At 53.3% G+C, this 25,870-nt stretch overlaps 1 protein-coding gene across 1 annotated transcript; it reads left to right on the plus strand.

Moving 5' to 3' along the window:
- Positions 1-3,600: 3,600 nt before the first annotated feature.
- On the plus strand, positions 3,601-11,447 carry ACTR10 (actin related protein 10; the record flags this gene model as incomplete). The annotated part of the gene is made up of 6 exons (XM_048487069.1): positions 3,601-3,721; positions 5,681-5,760; positions 5,878-5,951; positions 7,283-7,364; positions 8,567-8,768; positions 10,859-11,447. Coding segments are annotated over 6 exons (741 nt in total), but the record flags the coding sequence as incomplete, so codon positions are not given.
- Positions 11,448-25,870: the final 14,423 nt, after the last annotated feature.

A 25,870-nucleotide genomic window follows, 5' to 3' on the forward strand; every position in this document is an offset into this window, starting at 1 on the left:
GGGGGGGGGTGGGGGGGGGGGGGGGTGGGGGGGGGGGGGGGTGGGGGGGGGGGGGGGTGGGGGGGGGGGGGGGTGGGGGGGGGGGGGGGTGGGGGGGGGGGGGGGTGGGGGGGGGGGGGGGTGGGGGGGGGGGGGGGTGGGGGGGGGGGGGGGTGGGGGGGGGGGGGGGTGGGGGGGGGGGGGGGTGGGGGGGGGGGGGGGTGGGGGGGGGGGGGGGTGGGGGGGGGGGGGGGTGGGGGGGGGGGGGGGTGGGGGGGGGGGGGGGTGGGGGGGGGGGGGGGTGGGGGGGGGGGGGGGTGGGGGGGGGGGGGGGTGGGGGGGGGGGGGGGTGGGGGGGGGGGGGGGTGGGGGGGGGGGGGGGTGGGGGGGGGGGGGGGTGGGGGGGGGGGGGGGTGGGGGGGGGGGGGGGTGGGGGGGGGGGGGGGTGGGGGGGGGGGGGGGTGGGGGGGGGGGGGGGTGGGGGGGGGGGGGGGTGGGGGGGGGGGGGGGTGGGGGGGGGGGGGGGTGGGGGGGGGGGGGGGTGGGGGGGGGGGGGGGTGGGGGGGGGGGGGGGTGGGGGGGGGGGGGGGTGGGGGGGGGGGGGGGTGGGGGGGGGGGGGGGTGGGGGGGGGGGGGGGTGGGGGGGGGGGGGGGTGGGGGGGGGGGGGGGTGGGGGGGGGGGGGGGTGGGGGGGGGGGGGGGTGGGGGGGGGGGGGGGTGGGGGGGGGGGGGGGTGGGGGGGGGGGGGGGTGGGGGGGGGGGGGGGTGGGGGGGGGGGGGGGTGGGGGGGGGGGGGGGTGGGGGGGGGGGGGGGTGGGGGGGGGGGGGGGTGGGGGGGGGGGGGGGTGGGGGGGGGGGGGGGTGGGGGGGGGGGGGGGTGGGGGGGGGGGGGGGTGGGGGGGGGGGGGGGTGGGGGGGGGGGGGGGTGGGGGGGGGGGGGGGTGGGGGGGGGGGGGGGTGGGGGGGGGGGGGGGTGGGGGGGGGGGGGGGTGGGGGGGGGGGGGGGTGGGGGGGGGGGGGGGTGGGGGGGGGGGGGGGTGGGGGGGGGGGGGGGTGGGGGGGGGGGGGGGTGGGGGGGGGGGGGGGTGGGGGGGGGGGGGGGTGGGGGGGGGGGGGGGTGGGGGGGGGGGGGGGTGGGGGGGGGGGGGGGTGGGGGGGGGGGGGGGTGGGGGGGGGGGGGGGTGGGGGGGGGGGGGGGTGGGGGGGGGGGGGGGTGGGGGGGGGGGGGGGTGGGGGGGGGGGGGGGTGGGGGGGGGGGGGGGTGGGGGGGGGGGGGGGTGGGGGGGGGGGGGGGTGGGGGGGGGGGGGGGTGGGGGGGGGGGGGGGTGGGGGGGGGGGGGGGTGGGGGGGGGGGGGGGTGGGGGGGGGGGGGGGTGGGGGGGGGGGGGGGTGGGGGGGGGGGGGGGTGGGGGGGGGGGGGGGTGGGGGGGGGGGGGGGTGGGGGGGGGGGGGGGTGGGGGGGGGGGGGGGTGGGGGGGGGGGGGGGTGGGGGGGGGGGGGGGTGGGGGGGGGGGGGGGTGGGGGGGGGGGGGGGTGGGGGGGGGGGGGGGTGGGGGGGGGGGGGGGTGGGGGGGGGGGGGGGTGGGGGGGGGGGGGGGTGGGGGGGGGGGGGGGTGGGGGGGGGGGGGGGTGGGGGGGGGGGGGGGTGGGGGGGGGGGGGGGTGGGGGGGGGGGGGGGTGGGGGGGGGGGGGGGTGGGGGGGGGGGGGGGTGGGGGGGGGGGGGGGTGGGGGGGGGGGGGGGTGGGGGGGGGGGGGGGTGGGGGGGGGGGGGGGTGGGGGGGGGGGGGGGTGGGGGGGGGGGGGGGTGGGGGGGGGGGGGGGTGGGGGGGGGGGGGGGTGGGGGGGGGGGGGGGTGGGGGGGGGGGGGGGTGGGGGGGGGGGGGGGTGGGGGGGGGGGGGGGTGGGGGGGGGGGGGGGTGGGGGGGGGGGGGGGTGGGGGGGGGGGGGGGTGGGGGGGGGGGGGGGTGGGGGGGGGGGGGGGTGGGGGGGGGGGGGGGTGGGGGGGGGGGGGGGTGGGGGGGGGGGGGGGTGGGGGGGGGGGGGGGTGGGGGGGGGGGGGGGTGGGGGGGGGGGGGGGTGGGGGGGGGGGGGGGTGGGGGGGGGGGGGGGTGGGGGGGGGGGGGGGTGGGGGGGGGGGGGGGTGGGGGGGGGGGGGGGTGGGGGGGGGGGGGGGTGGGGGGGGGGGGGGGTGGGGGGGGGGGGGGGTGGGGGGGGGGGGGGGTGGGGGGGGGGGGGGGTGGGGGGGGGGGGGGGTGGGGGGGGGGGGGGGTGGGGGGGGGGGGGGGTGGGGGGGGGGGGGGGTGGGGGGGGGGGGGGGTGGGGGGGGGGGGGGGTGGGGGGGGGGGGGGGTGGGGGGGGGGGGGGGTGGGGGGGGGGGGGGGTGGGGGGGGGGGGGGGTGGGGGGGGGGGGGGGTGGGGGGGGGGGGGGGTGGGGGGGGGGGGGGGTGGGGGGGGGGGGGGGTGGGGGGGGGGGGGGGTGGGGGGGGGGGGGGGTGGGGGGGGGGGGGGGTGGGGGGGAGTCCATAACATCTGGAGTGCCAAAGGTTCGCCACCATGGGCCTAAGGCCTACTTCTAAGTGAACACACTGCTACACACACAAAAATATGAGAGGTGGCTTCATAATATACAATATAGGCTAACACTAGGGAAGTGAGGGCCCTGTGAGCCTGCAAGACAGCCCTGTTCACCCAGGTGTTTCCATCTGGCCAGGCGGGTTGATTGTACGAATCCCCACATTGTCTTGGGCTCTCGAGGGTACGGTGGGAGGGGGGGGAGTCCACCACCATCTGTTTCATTATGACTACTGAGTCTGTATTATGAATGGTTGTTCTGTTTTGTTGATTGCTGGTTGTACGCCACCCTGAGCCCTTCGGGGGAGGGCGGGTTACAAATCTAAATAAATAAATTCCGGTTTCAAGCACAAGCATAAACCTCGGTTGCCCAGTTCAGAGGCCGTGGGTTACGGAAGCTTGTGCCCTGCCTGTGCAAAGCTGAACCGTGGTGTGGTGTTACGGGTGAGCCAAGCTGCTCACACCTAATACTGGTGGGGGATGTTCAGATTAGCTCATCTTGTTTGTGTGAAACCACAGCCTGTTCTGGATTCGGATTCTGCCACTTGGATTGATACCCATCCCAAATTTGTTTGTTTGTTTTAAAATATATTTTTATTGATATTTTGGAATTATTACAGATTTATATTGCGGGCATTGTTATGTTATGTATTAATTGCTGCATTTTAATTTATATTATTTAGAGATTAACTTATATTTGATTTTATGTTTATCTGTGTTTGAATGTCATGTTGTTCACCGCCCAGAGCCCTTCGGGGGTTGGGCGGTATATAAGTTGGAAAAATAAATAAATAAATAAATAAATATTGTACATCTTATATTTCATCCTCCATATCCTTTCCCCCGTCTTTTTTCCCCTTCCCCCTCTTCTTCTCTTCTCTTAGATGTGCAGCAGCAGGTCCATTCTTTTCAATCTTCTTGTCCATTTTTCTTCTGTGATTCCAATTTTGTTTAACCAGTCTTGGAATTCCATCCAGATCCACTTCATATCTTTTTGTTTTTCTTGCCGTATTTGGTTTCTTGACATTATGTCAAAAATTTCTAATTGTATTTGCTCCCATATATATTCCAACCATTTCTGCATTGTCCAGTCATCCCAAATTTGTGGGCCTCAAACTGTTCCTTGTATTTCAGGCGCTGTTCCTGAAGACATCATCGAAGACATAAAAGGTGTGAAAACTTCTTTTCTCGTCTGAGCTTGGCCGCAATAGTTCTGGGCCGTACTTGTGATACTGTTCAAGGTTATGCTTCGTTGTTGTTGTTTTCTCAATTTTTTTACCTGAACTGCATCCTTAGCTGTTCTGTGATGCGGAGTGACGTTTTTGCTCTCAGTGTGAAAAACCGGTCTCAGCCCTTGCACGTGGCCCTACGTCAGAGGAAGCCAGTGACTGTTTTCAAACTTTTGTCCCAGAAGAAGAGTTTGGATTTATATCCCCCCTTTCTCTCCTGCAGGAGACTCAAAGGGGCTGACAATCTTCCTTGCCCTTCCCCCCCTCACAACAAACACCCTGTGAGGTAGGTGAGGCTGAGAGAGCTCCGAGAAGCTGTGACTAGCCCAAGGTCACCCAGCTGGCGTGTGTGGGAGTGCACAGGCTAATCTGAATTCCCAGATAAGCCTCCACAGCTCAGGCGGCAGAGGAATCAAGCCCGGTCCCTCCAGATTAGATACACGAGCTCTTAACCTCCTACGCCACTGCTGCTATACTGCCTATACTGTGATCATGGATTTGTGCCTGGGGTGTTAGGAACTTTACGAAAATAGATATGTATATATTTTAGTAAGCCAGCCATGGCACACAGCAGGTCAACAGGGGGACAGTGTTTGTAAAGCAGTTTGCCGGTCCAGAGATCTCTGCATGTGCTGGAGGATCCACTTTAATGGCAAGATATAGAACAGTTTTGATCAGGGTTCTCCAACAGGGCGCCCCTGGGCGCCATGGCACCTGCTGGTACTTGCTCTGGTGGCTGCTGAACTGTTCAGAATGTGGTTGGGACCACTGGGCACAAGTTAAAAGGGTAAAGTTTCCCCTTCAGTCGTGTCCGACCCTGGGGTACCACTGCGAGCAGTGATTTCATGGGCAAGCCGTTTTTGTGGGGTAGTTTGCCATTGCTTTCCCCGGCTATTCTTTACCCCCTAGCTATGTGCTTTGTACTCATTTACCGACCAAGGAATGGATGGATGGCTGAGTTGACCATGAGCCAGCTGCCAGGATATCTGACCCACAGGGGGCTCGAACTCCTGACCGTGTTGAGTGGCAGTTCAAGCACTTAACCGCTACGCCACGTGGCTCCTGGGGCACTAGTACTGGTGGGCATTCGTCCATTCTGCTTAGATGCATTTGGCTTGAGGATTTTTTGAAGTTACACTTTTGGGCTAGATGCCTTGTTGCCTTCTGTCTATAATTGTGGCTGAAGAAGACTAAGGTCAAAAATGCTGAACTTACCTGGCTTAGCACTACTGGTTGATGTTTGCCGCTTATCTCCCAACGCGAAATCCACCTGAACATCTGGCAGTTGGAGTGCTTCCAACTTTTGATATTTGTTCATGCTTTATGAACAAATAGCAGCAGTGGCGCAGTGGTTAAGAGCAGGTGCATTCTAATCTGGAGGAACCGGGTTTGATTCCCTGCTCTGCCACTTGAGCTGTGGAGGCTTATCTGGGGAATTCAGCCTGTGCACTCCCACAAACGCCAGCTGGGTGACCTTGGGCTAGTCACAGCTTCTCGGAGCTCTCTCAGCCCCACCCACCTCACAGGGTGTTTGTTGTGGGGGGGGGGAAGGGCAAGGAGATTGTCAGCCCCTTTGAGTCTCCTGCAGGAGAGAAAGGGGGGATATAAATCCAACTCTTCTTCTTCTCCTTCTGCAGCAGCCATTTGGGGGTGACTCTCTCCACCCCCTCTCAAAAATCTGAGGATGCCTGCAGACTCAAGAAGGTTTGGTATCCCTGGTTTAGATCCTCAAGGGAAATGTGAATATGTATATGAATCAGCTTGGAACAAATAGGGATCTCCAGCACCCGAAGCTAAACAACTGCACAGAACTAGAGAGCTGGGGAAACTTCGGGTGCCGAAGGGGTGGACGGATGAATGATGACCGATAACCGAAATCTTTTCTCTCTGTCTTGCGAAGTTCGCACCTGCTTTGTAAGCGACCTCCAGCGGGGGCTGAAAATCCAGGCGGCCAAGTTCAACATGGACGGCAACGCTGAGGTAGGCGAGGGCTCTCCAGCATCTCCGGTTTCTTTTTCAATGTTGGGAAGGACTTCATCCCTCCGTTCTGCAGGGTCCGATCTTTTTGCCTTCTGACCGGGTCTTGTTTCGTCTTAGCGTCCAACTCCGCCGCCGGATGTCGACTACCCGCTGGACGGAGAGAAGATCTTGCACGTGAACGGAGCCATCAGGTGAGAAAAATTAACGTCGCTTTTCCCTTTGTTTCAAAGGGGCCCTCAAGAATCTTGGAACAATGTATTGCCGAAGAATAACATGTTAAAGAAGAAGAAGAGTTTGGATTTATATCCCCCCTTTCTCTCCTGCAGGAGACTCAAAGGGGCTTACAATCTCCTCGCCCTTCCCCCCTCACAACAAACACCCTGTGAGGTGGGTGGGGCTGAGAGAGCTCCGAGAAGCTGTGACTAGCCCAAGGTCACCCAGCTGGCGTGTGTGGGAGTGCACAGGCTAATCTGAATTCCCCAGATCAGCCTCCACAGCTCAGGCAGCAGAGCTGGGAATCAAACCCGGTTCCTCCAGATTAGATACACGAGCTCTTAACCTCCTACGCCACTGCGTAGACACTGGCCTTTTTCGTCTCGGGCTTTTACACCACTACTCTTTTTTGCTGTTGCTCAATGTAGTTTGTTATTAGGAGTGTGGGCTACTAGGAGCAGTTAGCTCTCTTTGTGTTTTGTTTGTTAGTTAGTTTCCCCTTGTATATGGTTAGGGAATGTAGTTAGTTTCCTCCTTCTGTATTGTTAGGAGTGTAGGTTAGATGGGTGTAGCCAACTCTTCTCTGTAGTAAATAGGCAGTATTATTAGGTTGTCTTTCTTGCACCAGTTATAGTTTAATGTGGAGTAGTCTTAGTTTTATTTGTTAAGGTTTTAGTTTCACTGTTAAAGCTATGGAGTTAGTGTATTGATACACTGGAGACGTATGGTTTTGAATGTATTGATATATTGCTACTTGATATTGTTTCTGTATTCACATTTTGATATATTGATTGACTGTTAATATTGTTATGTATTGTTGTTAATATATTGATTTGCTGTTAATGTATTTGATATAGTTTGGATCTAGTTCAGGGGTCTGCAACCTGCGGTTCTCCAGATGTTCATGGACTACAAATCCCATCAGCCCCTGCCAGCATGGCCCTGATCTAGTTTGATGTATATTGTTATGTATTAACATAATGCTACTGTTATTGTTATTAGCACATTATTAGGTTTGTCGTGTTTAAGTCGCCATCTGTAATTTGATTCTATTTTTAGTTTTTATGTATTTTATTAGTAATATTGTCATAATGTATCTTGTTTAACTATGTCATTAACCACCCTGAGCCCTTCGGGTATAGGGCAGGGTATAAATTGAAACTGGAATGAAAAGAAAATGAAATACATTGTGGCATGAACCTTCGCTTCCCAAAGTCCTCTTCGTCAAACAATGAGCTTTCCAATCAGAACGCTGCCCTGTTTTCTCCGTGTGGGTTTCCTCAGCCCTCCTTTTGTTCTTTGCCAACAGAGATTCTGTGGTCGAAATACTCTTCGAACAGGACAACGAAGAGCAGTCGGTGGCCACTTTGATATTGGACGCGCTCCTACAGGTAAGGTGTTCTGGACACGTGAGCTTCTTGCTCATTGGGCTGGAGAGACTCGTTCGTTAATTCATACGTATATTTTTCATAATTCTTTAAAATTAAATAGATCGTTTCATTGCTGCGTCTTGAAAAATGAAGATTACAATTACAGTCAGTCAGTAGCTTACGATGAAGCAATAATTAATCAGTTTATCAATAATTTATCAATAACTTATCAAAACTCGAAATATAGCATCATGAGCCATCAAAGCAATTCAAATTAGCATAAGCATAAGCATTTATTGTCGTTGTGCACGCACAACGAAATTTACAGCAGCATTCCTCGATGCACACAATTTCAGACTCATACCCCATCCTCACTTTCCCCTTCCTCCGCCCATCCCTACACAGCCCCAAACACATCAACACGAAGCCGCGGAGTTCAGCATCGCCCCAGCTCTAGAGTAGAAGCTGTCTCTAAGCCTCTTTGTCCTAGTTTTGATAGACCTGTATCGTCTGCCAGATGGTAACAGTTCAAAAAGAGAGTGTGCTGAATGAGACGGGTCTCTCAGAATATTTTGGGTTTTCTTTAGGCTTTGGGAATTCTAGAATTCTTCCAAGGAGGGGAGAGGGCAGCCGATCATCCTCTGTGCAGTAGTGATCACCCTTTGGAGCGCCTTCCTATCTGCCACTGTGCAACTGGAGAACCATACACAGATGCAGTAGGTGAAGACACTCTCTGTAGCACAGCGGTAAAAGGACACCAGGAGTTTTCCATTCAGTTATTGTTTCCTTAAAAGTCTCAGATAGTACAGTCTTTGCTGGGCCTTCTTAACCACCGCGGCAGTCTGTACACCCCAGGTCAAATTCATTTGCCACATACATAGACCTTCCCACCAAACCATCAACATGGTCAGTTTAGCCATGTTAAAAATATTCTCTCGTTTTGTCTTCCCGGTTTTCTGGATCAGGAAATCTCTCCTTTTTCCAAGTGAACGCAAAGTGTCCCATTTTCTCCAAGGGAACTGATCTCTGCGATCTGGAGATCGGCTGTAATTCCAGGAAATTCCCAGGTCCCCCCAGGTCCGGCATTCCTACGTCAAGTGACACGGTTTCCCTTCCCCGCTCCACACACGCACAGAGACACACACACATGTTCACTCAGTCTGTGGCAGACGTGCGTTCCAGTCTGGTCTCATTCGGCTTTCCTCCTTTTCTCTTTCCTCCAGTGCCCGATAGACACCAGGAAGCAGCTAGCGGAGAACCTGGTGGTGATCGGGGGCACGGCCATGCTGCCAGGGTTCCTGCACCGGTTGATGGCGGAGATCAGGCACCTGGTGGAGAAGCCCAAGTACAAGGAGACGCTGGCCACCAAAGCCTTCCGCGTGCACAGCCCGCCCGCCAAGCCCAACTGCGTGGCCTGGTTGGGAGGTAAGTCTGGAGTGGGTGTGTAACCTCTATCTGTGGGTTCTGTGGGGCAGAACTTGGAATGAGTTTGCAACAACAAATTTAAAAACAAACATAATGGTTTACTTTCTTAACATACAACATCAAACATCAACATTTAACATCACACGTCAAGGTCCTGTTCAGGTTGCATTTTCAAGCCCTTATATTTACAGTCTACTGACACTGCCAAGTCCAATTCTTCTTTGCAAGTGGGTTGGCTCCTGAAGACTCCAAGGGCTTGATGAACAGGATTCAACACGATGAAGGTTTCCAGGAGAACTCTCACCCATTACAACCACAAAAAGAAACCCTGAAACAATAAACTCCAACATTTACAACATAGCAAAAACAAACAACTACCTTCCCAGTAGTTCCCAACAATATTGCAGTTACCTTAACAAGGTGTTAAGGGCTTATACAAATCAAGGTCCGAGTCTGGTAGCCTTGTCTCCTCCAACTACATGAGGTCTGCTGCAGCCTCTTGCTGCTTTGAGTCTCCACCCCTTTCTGGGTCAACCCATTCGGAGCATTGGGGGGGGGATGACTCAGGGCTCCAGATGCTGTGCTCAGCCCCCCCCCCCCTCCAGTCATTTCTCCCATTGGAAATGTTCATCATCAGTCAGCGTGGTGTGGTAGTTAAGAGCAGGTGGATTCTAATCTGGAGAACCGGGTTTGATTCTCCACTCCTCCACCTGAGTGGGTTTCCGCACTCCTATACTCCTGCTGGTTGTGACCTTCGGCTAGTCCCCTCCGAACACTCTCAGCCCCACCTGCCTCACTCACAAGGTGTCTGTTGCGGGGAGAGGAAGGGAAAGGAGCTTGTGAGCCACTTTGAAGGAGAGTTTGTATTCTTTCTCTCCTGTAAGGACACTCAAATTCTCTCCAGTAAGGACACTCAAATTCCTTTTCTCTTCCTCTCCACACAACAGACACCTTGGAGGTAGGTGAGGCTGAGAGAGTTCTGAGAACTATGACTAGCCCAAGGTCAGCCAGCAGGCTTCATGTGTAGGAGTGGGAAAACAAATCCAGTTCACCAGCTAAGACTCCGCCACTCAGGTGGAGAAGTTGGGAATCAAACCTGGTTCTCCAGTTTCTACCTGCTCTTAACCTCTACAGCATGCTGAGCCTCCTTATGTTTGCGAAACATTCTTATAATAATAACATTTTTATTCCTTTTTTATATTCCTACACCTTTCTTGTGTTCCCAATTTTTCCAGCAGATTCTTTTAAATATATATTTATATTTAAATCTGTTCGATCTTTCTTATCGTCTGTCTTATCTTTCTTATCATCTGTGTCTGCAATAAAGACTGAGTGAGTGATATTAAATTGATTAAAGCATTTGATTAAAGCAGTCCGAAATTGCGATTTTATAATCTTGGGTCTTATGCATTTTGAGTTTCATACGAAAGACAGGCGGCGAATAAGTGTCTTAACTATTTAAGTACGTTTCAAGGGTAGAAGCATTTGAGAATCCGAGGGTGGAAGCATTTGAGAATCAGAGCTCCATTGGTCAGATACAAGGAAGAAGGAGCAAAAGAAGAAGAAGAAGAGTTTGGATTTATATCCCCCCTCTCTCTCCTGCAGGAGACTCAAAGGGGCTGACAATCTCCTTGCCCTTGCTCCCTCACAACAAACACCCTGTGAGGCATGTGGGGCTGAGAGAGCTCAGAAGAACTGTGACTAGCCCAAGGTCACCCAGCTGGCGTGTGTGGGAGTGTCCAGGCTAATCTGAATTCCCCAGATAAGCCTCCACAGCTCAGGCGGCAGAGCTGGGAATCAAACCCGGTTCCTCCAGATTAGATACACAAGCTCTTAACCTCCTATCAGATTCTTGAAAGCTTCTACCTTGGAAATCTTGGTGGTCTGTAAGGTGCTGATAGACCCCAGTCTTGCTCTTTTGCACAGCCACCCACCTGAAACCATCTTTTAGTTAACTTCCCCCGGCCCTGCTCTTTTCTCACCCTCTGGCCTCACCAGAGCTTTGTCCACGTCACACATACAAAACTCACATTCAGCAGGATTCCAGAACCGGAAGCAATAACCTATTTTTGGCTCTTGTGTGTGTCCAGGAGCAATCTTCGGAGCCCTCCAGGATATCCTCGGGAGCCGTTCAGTGTCGAAGGAGTACTACAGCCAGATGGGCCGCGTCCCCGACTGGTGTTGCCTCAACAACCCTCCCTTGGAAATGATCTTCGACGTCGGCAAGACCCCGCCTCCGTTGATGAAGAGAGCCTTTTCCACTGAGAAATAGGGGATCCGGTTGATACGGGACCCCCGCTCACTCGATGTTTCCCCATCCAGTTTTCTTTCCCGCTTCCCGGTGGCTGCGACGGAGCGGCAAGCGGAGAGTCCACCAAACTGCCGCCATACCTGGAGGTCGCCCCTTCTGTCCGGCAGAACCAGCCCCATTTATTTATAGATACAGGTTGCAAGATCTGTAAAGGTTGCCTGCCCCCTTCCCCACCCCCTCTTGTGCCCTTGACCCTTATGTATTATTTAAAGTCCTTCAGATACGGGGTAAGGGAGAACTCTTTTGGAACCTGAAACTGCACGCATCACTTCCTCTGCCGGATTCAACGCTGTGTTTATTTTGCATTAGTAGTAGCTGGAATATTAAAAGAAATCAGCAGGGTTATCCCGCTCTAACACTGCCTCTTATCTGTGTGTATGTGTGTGTGTTTATGTTTTCTGGAAATCTGTGGAAAGGCTTCGGTGCCTGCAGCTCATGCCGTGGAGGTGGAGCATTTCTTGTTGCTTGGGGGGGAATGCGCGTGGAGGGAGGGAGGTGTGTTGTGTAGATTAGAATCATATTTGGGAGAGGCCCCACAGACCATCTTGTCCAACTCTCTGCTCCATGCATGATCAGCCCAGAGCGGCATTTCCAACTCTGGTCTTCCAGATGTTCATGGGCAACAATTCCCATCAGCCCCTGCAAGTCTTTGGAATTTTAGTAAAGAGGCACCGTCTTTTTTTGCTTGCTCAGAGAAACCAAACCGCAAGTACATAACAGTGCCACATACCCTGTTTCCCCGAATATAAGACATCCCCAAAAAATAAGACATAGTAGAGGTTTTGCTGAAGTGCAAAATATAAGGCATCCCCCGAAAGTAAGACGTAACAAAGTTTTTGTTTGGAAGCATGCCCGACGAACAGAACACATAAAAATAAGACATCCCCTGAAAATAAGACATAGCGCATCTTTGGGAGCAAAAATTAATATAAGACACTGTCTTATATTCGGGGAAACACGGTATCTATGAGCCATTTGACACAAGGGCATTGGCAAAGAAAGGCCTTAGAATTATATCCCGACACCCTGCCCTGCATCTCTTCTTGCTTTGTAACACCTAGCGTGATTAAGAACTCTGCTGAGTCTGGAAGCTTACACATAATTTTGGGTCATTTCGTTTGGTCCTCGTAAAGGGTATCACATGGATTGTGCTTTATGTTTGCATTCTGATCTGGGACCAGCATGGCTGCATACTAGCATCATAACTAGTCTGGTTTTCTAGTTCAGGACCGGTCCCTCCAAGAACTCATTTGTTTCCTTCGACCGCCTCAAGAACACCTGGATCAAGGACCCCCAATTGGGTGGCTGCAAACGCCATGATGTTCCCACCAAGAATTTTAGAAAATGAGTTGGACTTGGAGATTTTCTTTCAGGATGAGCCTGACATCCATGGCTGTAGCTTAGGAGGCGGCAGGTGGCTGAACACTGTCACTGTGCTGTCCTTGAGATGCTCAACTCCCAAACATCTTTCTTTCCGTTGAGTTCTTCTCACATTCCATGGAAAACAGGGAGGGGGTTTTATGGGGGGGGACGGGACTCTGAGGAGATAAATGTAACTGTACTTCCATAGCCCGGCAGAACTGACTTTGCAAAAAACTTCTGATCAAGAATCTAGAGCAGGGGTAGGGAACCTGCGGCTCGAGAGCCGTGTGCGGCTCTTCTGCCCTTGCACTGTGGCTCCACAAGCCGAGCCGCCGGCCCCATCCTTGCCACGGGCCTCTGCAAAGGCAGCAGGGACAGCCGCCACTAACTGCCCAAAGTGAGCCCGGCTGGGCCGTGCCGCTGGCTTCCCCTCTCGCCCACACCCCCTGTTGGAGAGCGGGCGAGGCGCTTTCGGATATGGGGCGGCGGGCGCTGCCGAAAGCCGAATCGGCTTCATCCTTGCCCACCCTGCAGGCAGCAGGGCGGGCGCATCCATTCGCTTCCCAGAATGAGCGGAGTAAAAGGTAAAAAAAACCCTATATATATAGTGTTATCTTTATTTTAAATGTCAAAAATTATTTGCGGCTCCAAGTGTTTTCTTTTCCTGTGGAAAACGGGTCCAAATGGCTCTTTGAGTGTTAAAGGTTCCCTACCCCTGATCTAGAGTCTGATTATTGACTTCAGTCCAAGACTGAAGTCTTTTCCCACAACAGACACCTTGTGAGGCAGGTGGGGTTGAGGGAGGTCTGAGAAAACTGTGACTAGCCCAAGGTCACCCAGCAGGAGTGTAGGAGTGCGGAAACACAACTGGTTCACCTGATAAGCCTCAGCCACTCAGGTGGAGGAGTGGGGAATCAAACCCGGTTCTCCGGATTAGAATCCACCTGCTCTCAACCACTCCGCACACAGTTTATCTTTGCAACAGCTCGGGCAGGGGTCTGCAACCTGCGGCTCCGGAGCCGCACGTGGCTCTTTCGTCCTTGTACTGCGGCTCCCTCCTCCAGCCTCCGCCAAGGAGCCCACCGGCCATGGAGGCAGAGAAGCTCTCCCTCAAGGCTACGTTACCAAGCAGAGAAGACAGGCAGCAGCGGCCCCCACCCTACAATGGCAGGGGCCAATTCCTCCCGCCTGAACCCCGGTGGCAACGGCAATGGCGGCCGCTCTGCTCCGAGCTGTTCGCTCCCCCTCCCCCCAAAATCCGAACGGTGACTGACAGCTCAAGCCCCGCCTCCTATCCGCCTTCCTTGCCCTCCACTGGTCCCTAACGCACAAGGGCCCGCATGCTTTTTAGCCTCTCTGTCAGAAACACTGACGTAATTCTCGCGCCAATTCTATGGAAACCGACACACGGGGATGTGGGGCTTTCTGGGTAGCAAAGGCGTTCATTCACCTTTTTGCCGCTGTCTGGAAAGGGACTTTTTAAACTGGAAGTACAAGTACTGGAATGCACAGAGGAGATAGCAAGGAGAATTAGAAAATAGGAGCGGGGGAATAGAGGGAAAACATAAGAACATAAGAACTAGCCTGCTGGATCAGACCAGAGTCCATCTAGTCCAGCAATCTGCTACTCACAGTGGCCCACCAGGTGACTTTGGGAGCTCACATGCAAGATGTGAAAGCAATGGCCTTCTGCTGCTGCTGCTCCTGAGCACCTGGTCTGCTAAGGCATTTGCAATCTCAGATCAAGGAGGATCAAGATTGGTAGCCAGAGATCGACTTCTCCTCCATCAATCTGTCCAGGCCCCTTTTAAAGCTATCCAGGTGAGTGGCCATCACCCCCTCCTGTGGCAGCATATTCCAAACACCAACCACACGTGGCGTGAAGAAGTGTTTCCTTTTATTAGTCCTAATTCTTCCCCCCAGGATCAGACCAGAGTCTATCTAGTCCAGCTCTCTGCTACTTGCAGTGGCCCACTAGGTGCCTTTGGGAGCTCACATGCAGGAGGTGAAAGCAAGGGCCTTCTGCTGCTGTTGCTCCCGAGCACCTGGTCTGCTAAGGCATTTGCAACCTCAGATCAAAGAGGATCAAGACTGGTAGCCATAGATCGACTTCTCCTCCATCAATCTGCCCAAGCCCCTTTTAAAGCTATCCAGGTTAAGGACCATCACCCACCTCCCTGGTGGGCAGCATTATTCCCAAAACACCCAACCTTACCACATTGGCGTGGAAGAAGTGTTTCCTTTTATTGTAGTCCTAATTCTTCCCCCCCCCAGGATCAGACCAGAGTCTATCTAGTCCAGCTCTCTGCTACTTGCAGTGGCCCACTAGGTGCCTTTGGGAGCTCACATGCAGGAGGTGAAAGCAAGGGCCTTCTGCTGCTGTTGCTCCCGAGCACCTGGTCTGCTAAGGCATTTGCAACCTCAGATCAAAGAGGATCAAGACTGGTAGCCATAGATCGACTTCTCCTCCATCAATCTGCCCAAGCCCCTTTTAAAGCTATCCAGGTTAGCGGCCATCACCACCTCCTGTGGCAGCATATTCCAAACACCAACCACACGTTGCGTGAAGAAGTGTTTCCTTTTATTAGTCCTAATTCTTCCCCCCAGGATCAGACCAGAGTCTATCTAGTCCAGCACTCTGCTACTCGCAGTGGCCCACCGGGTGCCTTTGGGAGCTCACGTGCAGGAGGTGAAAGGAACGGCCTTCTGCTGCTGCTGCTGCTGCTCATAAGAACATAAGAACTAGCCTGCTGGATCAGACCAGAGTCCATCTAGTCCAGCTCTCTGCTACTTGCAGTGGCCCACCAGGTGCCTTTGGGAGCTCACGTGCAGGATGTGAAAGCAATGGCCTTCTGCTGCTGCTGCTGCTCCCGAGCACCTGGTCTGCTAAGGCATTTGCAACCTCAGATCAAAGAGGATCAAGATTGGTAGCCATAGATCGACTTCTCCTCCATCAATCTGTCCAAGCCCCTTTTAAAGCTATCCAGGTGAGTGGCCATCACCCCCTCCTGTGGCAGCATATTCCAAACACCAACCACACGTTGCGTGAAGAAGTGTTTCCTTTTATTAGTCCTAATTCTTCCCCCCAGGATCAGACCAGAGTCTATCTAGTCCAACACTCTGCTACTCGCAGTGGCCCACCGGGTGCCTTTGGGAGCTCACGTGCAGGAGGTGAAAGCAATGGCCTTCTGCTGCTGCTGCTGCTGCTCATAGAACATAGAGAAACTAGCCTGCTGGATCAGACCAGAGTTCATCCTAGACCAGCTTCTGCTACTTGCAGTGTGCCCACTAGTGCTCTTTTGGGAGCTCACATTTGCAGGAGAGGTGAAAGCAAGGGCCTTCTGCTGCTGCTGCTCCTGAGCACCTGGTCTGCCAAGCAGCATGGGTGCAACCCCTCAGATCAAAGAGGATCAAGACTAGTAGCCATAGATCGACTTCTCCTCCATCCAATCTGCCCAAGTTTCTCCCTTTTAAAGCCTATCCAGGTTAAGCGGCCACCTTCACTGCCTCCTGTGGCAGCATATTCCAAACACCAACCACACTGCTATGCGTGAAGAAGTGTTTCCCTTTTATTAGAGTCCTAATTCTTCCCCCCAGGATCCAGACCAGAGTCTATCTAGTCTCCAGCACTCACGCTACTCGCAGTGGCCTCCACGGGTGCCTTTAGGAGCTCACGATGCAGGAGGTGAAAGCAATGGCTCTTCTGCTGCTGCTGCTGCTCCTGAGCACCTGGACTGTTAAGGTATTTGCAACTCCTCAGATCAAGGAGGATCCAAGATTGGTAGCCATAGATCGACTTCCCCTCCATAAATCTGTCCAAGCCCCTTTTAAAGCTATCCAGGTTAGTGGCCATCACCCCCTCCTGTGGCAGTGCCATATCTCCAAACACCAACCACACGTTGCGTTGAGTTAGAAGTGTTTCCTTGTATTAGTCCTAATTCTTCCCCCAGGTGATCAGCACTGCAGCCCGTCTATCTAGTCCAACACTCCTGCTACTCTCGCAGTGGCTCCACCAGAGGTGCCCTTTGGGAGCTCACGTGCAGGAGGCAGGAAAGCAATGGCCTTCTTGCTGCTGCTGCTGCTCCCGGGAGTACCTGGTCTGCTAAGGCATTTGCAAAACCTCAGATCAAAGAGGACCTAAGATTGGCAGCCAGAGATCTAATTCTCCTCCATCAATCTGTCCAAGTCTCCTTTAAAGCTATCATCCAGGTGAGCGGCCATCACCCCTCTCCTGTGGCAGCATATTCCCAAACACCAACTACACGCTATGCGTGAAGTTAGTGTTTTTCCTTTTATTAGTCCTACTTCTTGCCCCCCCAGGATCAGCACTTAGAGTCTATCTAGTCCAAAGCACTCCCCTTGCTACTCGCAGTGGCCCACCGGGTGCCTTTTTTTGGAGCTCACGTGCAGGAGGTGAAAGGAACGGCCTTCTGCTGCTGCTGCTGCTCCCCGAAAGGCACCTGGTCTGCTAAGGCATTTGCAACCTCAGATCAAAGAGGATCAAGACTGGTAGCCATAGATCGACTTCTCCTCCATCAATCTGCCCAAGCCCCTTTTAAAGCTATCCAGGTTAGCGGCCATCACCACCTCCTGTGGCAGCATATTCCAAACACCAACCACACGTTGCGTGAAGAAGTGTTTCCTTTTATTAGTCCTAATTCTTCCCCCCAGGATCAGACCAGAGTCTATCTAGTCCAGCACTCTGCTACTCGCAGTGGCCCACCGGGTGCCTTTGGGAGCTCACGTGCAGGAGGTGAAAGCAAGGGCCTTCTGCTGCTGCTGCTGCTCCTGAGCACCTGGTCTGCTAAGGCATTTGCAATCTCAGATCAAGGAGGATCAAGATTGGTAGCCATAGACCGACTTCTCCTCCATAAATCTGTCCAAGCCCTTTTTAAAGCTATCCAGGTGAGTTGCCATCACCACCTCCTGTGGCAGCATATTCCAAACACCAACCACTCGTTGCTTGAATAAGTGTTTCCCTTTATTAGTCCTAATTCTTCCCCCCAGGATCAGACCAGAGTCTATCTCAGTCTCAGCACTCTTGCTACTCGCAGTGGCCCACCGGGTGCCTTTGGGAGCTCACGTGCAGGAGGTGAAAGCAATGGCCTTCTGCTGCTGCTGCTGCTCCTGAGCACCTGGACTGTTAAGGCATTTGCAACCTCAGATCAAAGAGGATCAAGATTGGTAGCCATAGATCGACTTCTCCTCCATCAATCTGTCCAAGCCCCTTTTAAAGCTATCCAGGTGAGTGGCCATCATCACCCCTCCTGTGGCAGCATATTCCAAACACCAACCTACCGCGTTAGCGTGAAGAAGTGTTTCCTTTTATTAGTCCTAATTCGCTTCCCCCCAGGACTCAGCGTAGAGTCTATCTAGTCCAACACTCTGCTGCTTCGTCAGTGGGCCCAAACGGGGAATTGCCTTTGGGAGCTCACGATGCAGGAGGTGAAAGCAATGGCCTTCTGCTGCTGCTGCTGCTCTGAGCACTGCCTGGTGCTGCTGTTAAGGCATTTGCAATCTCAGATCAAAGAGGATCAAGATTGGTAGCCATAGATCGACTTCTCCTCCATCAATCTGTCCAAGCCCCCCCTTTGTAAAGCTTCTTATCCAGGTGAGTGGCCATCACCCCTCCTCTGTGGCAGCATATTCCAAACCACTCAGCCTACACGCTATAGCGTGAAGAAGTGTTTCCTTTTATTAGTCCTAATTCTTCCCCCCAGGATCAGCATCCAGAGCTCTATCTGGGTCCAGCTCTCTGCTACTCGCAGTGGCCCACCGGGTGCCTTTGGGAGCTCACGTGCAGGAGGTGAAAGCAATGGCCTTCTGCTGCTGCTGCTGCTCCCGAGCACCTGGTCTGCTAAGGCATTTGCAATCTCAGATCAAGGAGGACTCAAGATTGGTAGCCATCAGCAGGACCGACTTCTCCTCCATCAATCTGTCCAAGCCCCTTTTAAGAAGCTATCCACAGGGTGAGTGGCCATCACCTCCTGTGGCAGTGCTATTATTCCAAACACTGGAACCACCACGTTAGCGTGAAGAAGTGTTTCCTTTTATTAGTCCTAATTCTTCCCTGGTGGGATCAGACCAGAGTCTATCTGGGTCTCCAGCTCTCTGCTACTCGCCAGTGGCCCACCGGGTGCCTTTGGGAGCTCTCACGTGCAGGAGGTGAAAGCAATGGCCTTCTGGGCGGGGCTGCTGCTGCTCCCGAGCACCTGCACTGGTCTGCTAAGGCATTTGCAATCTCAGATCAAGGAGGATCAAGATTGGTAGCCATAGACCGACTTTCTCCTCCATCCAATCTGTCCAAGCCCCTTTTAAAGCTATCCAGGTTAGTGGCCCATCACCCCTCCTGTGGCAGCATATTCTTAAACACCAACCACACGCTAAGTTAGCGTGAAGAAGTGTTTCCTTTTTATTAGTCCTACTTCTTCCCCAGGATCCAGACCAGAGTCCCATCCTAGTCCAGCACTCTGCTACTGCGCAGTGGCCTGTAGCCGGGTGCCTTTGGGAGCTCACGTGCAGGAGGGTGAAAGCAAAGAAGAAGGGACGCTTCTGCTGCTGCTGCTGCTCCTGAGCACCTTGGGTCTGCTAAGGCATTTGCAATCTCTCAGATCAAGGAGGATCATGATTGGTGCAAGCTTCATAGGACCGACTTCTCCTCCATCAATCTATCCAACCTGCCCCTTTTAAAGCTATCCAGGTTAGTGGTAAAATCCGCCCCCCTCCTGTGGCAGCATATTCCAAAGCACCAAATCCACACGTAATGCGTGGAAGAAGTGTTTTCCTTTTTATTAGTCCTAATTCTTCCCCCAAGGATCAGACCAAGGAGTCTATCCTTAGTCCAGCTCTCTGCTACTCGCAGTGTGCTCCACCGGGTGCCTTTGGGAGCTCACGTGCAGGAGGTGAAAGCAATGGCCTTCTGCGGCTGCTGCTGCTCCTGAGCACCTGGTCTGCTAAGGCATTTGCAATCTCAGATCAAGGAGGATCAAGATTGGTAGCCATAGACCGACTTCTCCTCCATCAATCTGTCCAAGCCCTTTTTAAAGCTATCCAGGTGAGTGGCCATCACCCCCTCCTGTGGCAGCATATTCCAAACACCAAACTTCACACGTTGCGTGAAGAAGTGTTTCCTTTTATTAGTCCTAATTCTTCCCCCCAGGATCAGACCAGAGTCCATCTAGTCCAGCACTCTGCTACTCGCAGTGGCCCACCGGGTGCCTTTGGGAGCTCACGTGTGGGAGGGTGAAAGCAAGGGCCTTCTGCTGCTGCTGCTGCTCCTGAGCAGAGGCGCACCTCCCATTGGGCAAAGTGGGCCTTCCCTGGGCGCCACCTTGTGGTGGGCTTAACAAAATTGCAGGTTTTGTGAGGATTTTGTATTTTCGAGTGCTTTTCCGTTTTTTGGCCCGTGGCAGGGGGTGGAGATTCTTTAGGCTAGCAGCACCAAAATTTCAGGATTTGCAGGAGACTCTCCTGATGATATCACCCAGGTTTCCAGTGAGGTTTGGTTGCCTTAGGGAGTCCAAAGTTATATGGGACTCCTCAAAGGGAAAGTGCCCCCATCCTCCATTGTTGTTTCCAATGGGAGCTAATAGGAGATGGGGCTACACCTTTCGAGGGTCCATAACTTTGGACCCCCTGAACCAGACTTCACCTCAAATCTGAGTCGGTGGTATGGCATCAGTAGGGTCTTCACGAAGATACTCTTGGCCAAATTCTGGTGCCGCTATCTTAACTAATTGCACCCCTGACAACAGGCACCCTCTAAATTTCCCCAGATTCTCTTTTTAAATTCTCTCCCTTCCCACCAATGCTTGTTTTCTTTTCTTTCTTTTATTCTCTCAGTTGCCTAATGGAAGGGTGGTTGTTGTTGTTGTTGTTGTTGTTATTAAATCTACCACCCTTATGCCGGCATGGGATTTAAAGGGAGAATCTTGAGGTCCCCAGTTTAAACACCATTTTAAAATTATGCTGTTTGTAGGGTGGATTCCAGCATCACTTGTTTAAACTAGGGAGCCCCAGATTCTCCTTTTAAATCCACCTTACAGAAGGAGGAATCTATAGGCCCCCAGTTTAAATAACATTGAAAGTGATGCTGTTTCCCCCAATTGGGGGGACTGGATACAACACCATAAAATGTTTTCATAGCAGTAATAAAACATTTTGAAAGCATTTTGAAAATGTTTTCCAAATATTATTTCAGCTGTGTGGCATGGCCCATTGCTGTATGTTCCAGATCTGTGAGTTGGGAGATGGGTTCTATGGAATGTGATGGTTGCACTTTGAAGCGACCTTGAAGTGGAAAAAATCATTGTTTGGTCATGGTGGGGGAGGGTGGCCACCCATGGGGGTGGGGCATCAAACTCAGGTTTTGCCCAGGGCTCAAGTTCGCCTAGGTACGCCCCTGCTCCTGAGCACCTGGTCTTGACTTCCCAGACACGAAAGAAAGACTCAGAGACGCAAATGGATACAGGTAAACGGTTTCGCTTTATTTTATGATGCTAACAGAGGCAGCCCTAATACACCAGCATGTTCTCACTTGGGCTTAACTACACAGGAAGTGGTTTCCCAGTCTGCCCCGGCTCCTGCGGACCCCACGGACCCAGGGCAGACCCGGAAAGGGTGTCCCGTGGTGTGTAAACTTAAGTCCTGAGAGTCGCTTCCAAGAAGAGGCTTAGTGCAGAGAGAAGGCGAAAAACCTGCGTCCACCGGGGCCAATCTGGGCACGCAGGGAAAAAATTCCTTCTCGGCTCCAATTCAGGCAACCAGCTCCAAGCCCTGCACTGCCAGAGTAAAGCCTGAGGTGGAGTGGGGCTGCTCTCCTTGAAGTCTGCACTTACCTCCTCTTCCTCTTGCTTCCAAGAAAGGCAGAGGCAGAGGAAGAGGAGAAAAGAAAGCCCATGCGTCCACACCGGGCGAACCTGGAGCAACACAAGGGAGAGAGCCAGTGTGATGTGAAGGTGGTTACGAGCAAGGTGGACTCAGAGGTGGGATCCAGCAGGAGTTCCCTGCAGGCCAGTTCCCTGGAGAGTGGGGTTACTAATTATTTTAAGCGTGTGACAAGAGGGGGGGTTATGAATTGGGTCTGCTTTTCCGTTAGAAATCCCATTGAAGGTCCGCCAAAATCGAGAAAAGTCCTGTTGTTTCCTATGTGTGGCTGGTTAGCGAAGGTAGAAAAACAGGATAATTCTCCCTGTTGGGCTGTTTTAAAAACAGGTTTTAGTAATTATGGTAAAGTTTCCTTGTTTAAGGAAAGTCTCCCTTCTTTTTGATTTCCTAGAAACAAGAATTAAGTATTTGAAAGTATTAAGTATTTGAGCAGGCAGTCAATTAGAGGAGAAGTCGTTGTTTCTGTGGACGATAGGACTTTGCTATAATGAGAGTTTTAAAATTATGGACAGAAAAGATACCTCAGCTGGAAATTAGGAACTTTCTTTTTTACAGTAAGAGTTTTTTTTACAGTAACAAGAGGAAATTTATTAATGCCCCGCGCCCCCTGGAAATGCCCGGCCACGCTTCCCCGTCGTTGCTCCAGCCCAGCCCCATTGGCCTTCACGCCACTGTTTGAATCCCACCCCCATGGGAACCTGTGCTACTAAAATTTTTCTGATCCCACCACTGGGTGGACTCTCTCTACATCTGGAAGGAACACGAGGTTGGATTCCCCGCTCTTTACCCAGAGTGATGGATTTCTTCTCTGGAGAACCAATTGGACTCACCCCCCCACTCGTGCATCTGGGGTCCTTGAAGTCTGCTTTCTTTGAAGTCTGCTCCGACCAGTGGGCCTATGTCTTTTCTCTGGATGGGGGAGGGGAAGATCCGGAATGGCTGAGAGAGGTGGGGACAGGAAAATTAGGGGAAAGTAAAAAGAAAGGGGAGACATGTGGGGAAGAGTGAGGGCAGGGGCGTTTGCCCTCCTGAGGGGAAGTCGCATCAGCCCCCTCGAAGAAGAGGGGCAGATTATGGGATGCCTCCCTACCCTCCGGTGCTTGGTGGTCAGGAGGCGAGATCTGGTGGCCTCTTGCCAAGAGCAAGGTAGTTTATATAGGCCCTGGGAGGGACAAAAGCAGCGGACCCATTGTGAGAGTCCAGGTCGAGGGGCGGGAGGAGCTTCATTGTGAGAGCTGGGCAAAGAGGGGAGGGGCAACCCTCTGGCCTCATTTGCATAGGCCAGCCCCCCCTTCCCTGACCTCACCATGGGGGGCAATTCCCTCTTGGCCCTCATTTGCACTGGCCAGGCCAATGCCCCCTCCCTGAACCTCACCATGGGGGGGCAAACCCCTTCCTGGCCTCATTTGCATAGGCCAGCCCCCTCCCTGACCTCACCATGGGGGGCAACCCTCTGGCCTCATTTTGGCATAGGCCAGCCCCCTCCCTGACCTCACCATGGGGGGCAAACCCTCTGGCCTCATTTGCATAGGCCAGCCCCCTCCCTGACCTCACCATGGGGGGCAAACCCTCTGGCCTCATTTGCAGATAGGCCAGCCCCTCCCTGCCTGTTGAGTGACCATATATGGTCAAAAAGGGGCGAAGAGAAACCTTGGGAGGGGTGGAGAGAAAGGAAGGGAGGTGATTGGTCCCCCCTGCCCGGAACGTCATCCCATGCTGATCCCAAATTGCGTCCCATCCCATTGCAGTGGGACTGAAGCGCCAACTGAGGTGTTCAGAGTGGACTCCAGCCTCATAAGCTTCAGAACACTCTCCCCCCCCCAAAAGGTGATTGTGCCCCCCTCTCATCATTAGGGGAGGCTTTTGGCAGAGACCCAAAGAAAAGGGAAAATATTGTTAAAAAGAAAAAAGGATTTGAGCAGTTTTGGGAGGGATTTCAAACACTCGCATCCCAAAAGTCCAGCACCATCAGATGAGCTGGCTTTTTGCAAGGGTTTCAGTGGTCAGTTAGAATGTCCATCAGCTGTTCGAGATCTTACTCTCATCTGTGAAGCTCACTCAGACTCGCTTGAGAAACACAGCAGGCTTATTAAGAGAGCAAGTCCCACTAATCAACTGAGTAAAAAGCAGGCACAGAATCAGGGTGTAAGTAATTGTAAAGCGAGTTGCTTTCTCTCAGCCTCCCCCTCAACCTGCGCGTCTCGAACAGCGGGGTAAGACTGCAGGTTTCCCTTCCATGTTTGATGTCCAAGATACCTCTATAAGGCAGAGTCAAAGCAAAGTTCAGTGAGTCTACATGGTGCCTTTGTAGCATAGCTATGTAAGCATCATCAGGATTGTCAAAGGCTTTCACGGCCGAATTCAGCTGGTTGTTGTGTGGAGTTTTCCGGGCTTATTGTGACCGTGGTCCTAAAGTAGAGCTCTTGTTCCTAACGTTTAAATACTTAACATCTGTGGCTGGCATCTTCAGAGGTGTATCACAGAGGGAAGTCTTTTAAGTCTGGGCACAGTGTGCAAAAGACTTCCCTCTGTGATACATCTCTGAAGATGCCAGTCACAGATACCGGCGAAACGTTAGGAACAAGATCTACCAGACCACGGCCACACAGCCTGGAATACCCACCACAACCATTATAGGATTGCTGTTCTCTGAGACAGAGTATGATAATTCTCATCATCATTAAGGACTGTATTCTAGTGCGGAAGCACACAATTTTCTCAACTCTATGGTCAGTTGAGGTGCAGCGGTTGAGAAAATTGTATGCTTCCGCACTAGAATACAGTCCTTAATGATGATGAGAATTATAATTCATTGATGAGAATTTTAATTATATGAGAATTATAATTCATTTCAGTGTGCTGCCTGTGCATTATTGAACTCTCAACAGAATGGCATCCTGACAACGCCCCAGCCATGGCCCCACACAGGCGCATGCCTGGGGCATCGTGCCCCCCTGTCCCATCGGTGCTACGCCACTGCTTCCACGGACAAACCTCTGCTTAGAACTGCACGGTGCATCTGTTACCTTCAGAAAGACAGGAACAGGCTTCTTTGATATGTGCCAAACAATGCAAAAATAAAACTGAAGATCTGTGAAGACACTTTGGTGACAGCAAAACCAACTCTGGTCAGAGATTATATATGACCAAAGATGACCACAGTGGTTTGTTATTAACATAAGAACATAAGAACTAGCCTGCTGGATCAGACCAGTCCAGCACTCTGCTACTCGCAGTGGCCCACCAGGTGCCTTTGGGAGCTCACAGGCAGGATGTGAAAGCAATGGCCTTTGCTGCTGCTGCTGCTCCCGAGCACCTGGTCTGCTAAGGCATTTGCAATCTCAGATCAAGGAGGATCAAGATCGGTAGCCATAAATCGACTTCTCCTCCATAAATCTGTCCAAGCCCCTTTTAAAGCTATCCAGGTTAGTGGCCATCACCACCTCCTGTGGCAGCAGATTCCAAACACCAATCACACGTTGCGTGAAGAAGTGTTTGCTTTTATTAGTCCTAATTCTTCCCCCCAGCATTTTCAATGAATGCCCCCTGGTTCTAGTATTGTGAGAAAGAGAGAAAAATTTCTCTCTGTCAACATTTTCTACCTCATGCATAATTTTATAGACTTCAATCATATCCCCCCTCAGATGTCTCCTCTCCAAACTAAAGAGTCCCAAACGCTGCAGCCTCTCCTCATAAGGAAGGTGCTCCAATCCTTCAATCATCCTTGTTGCCCTTCTCTGCACTTTTTCTATCTCTTCAATATCCTTTTTGAGGTGTGGCGACCAGAACTGAACACAGTACTCCAAGTGCGGTCGCACCACGGCTTTATATAAGGGTGTGACAATCCTTGCAGTTTTATTATCAACTCCTTTCCTAATGATCCCCAGCATAGAGTTTGCCTTTTTCACAGCTGCCATGCATTGAGTTGACATTCCCATGGAACTATCAACTAAGACGCCCAAATCCCTTTCCTGGTCTGTGACTGATAGCACTGACCCCTGTAGCGTGTATGTGAAGTTTGGATTTTTTGCCCCTATGTGCATCACTTTGCATTTTGCTACATTGAACTGCATTTGCCATTTCTTAGCCCACTCACCTAATTTATCAAGGTCCGCTTGGAGCTCTTCGCAATCCTTTGCGGTTCTCACCACCCTACATAATTTGGTATCATCTGCAAACTTGGCCACCATGCCAAAGCAAACCAAGTAGAGCTTATAGGAGGCATAGGAGGAGCCCGCGTCTGCGCCAAAAAGCCATGGTGGCGCATTTTCCCCCAACAGGCGAAGGTGGAGATTGAGGCGGAAGGGGGGGGGGGCTTTATGCCTGATAAGGGTTGGTCTGACCCCGGCCAAGAAGACTGGTGGAGCAGGCTTGGTCACGGCCAATTGCAAGGGACGGCGGAAGTGACAGCAGGTATGTAGTTGCCGCTACTGAGCCATCTGTTATAAAAGGGGTCCGTTTTGCACCGCCTGTTTCACGGGTCTGTAGCACTTCATGGATTTTATAAGCAACACACTATAATTGTTTATACAAAGTGTAAAGG

Source organism: Sphaerodactylus townsendi, linkage group LG02 (assembly GCF_021028975.2).
Source record: "Sphaerodactylus townsendi isolate TG3544 linkage group LG02, MPM_Stown_v2.3, whole genome shotgun sequence".
NCBI lineage: Eukaryota > Metazoa > Chordata > Lepidosauria > Squamata > Sphaerodactylidae > Sphaerodactylus > Sphaerodactylus townsendi.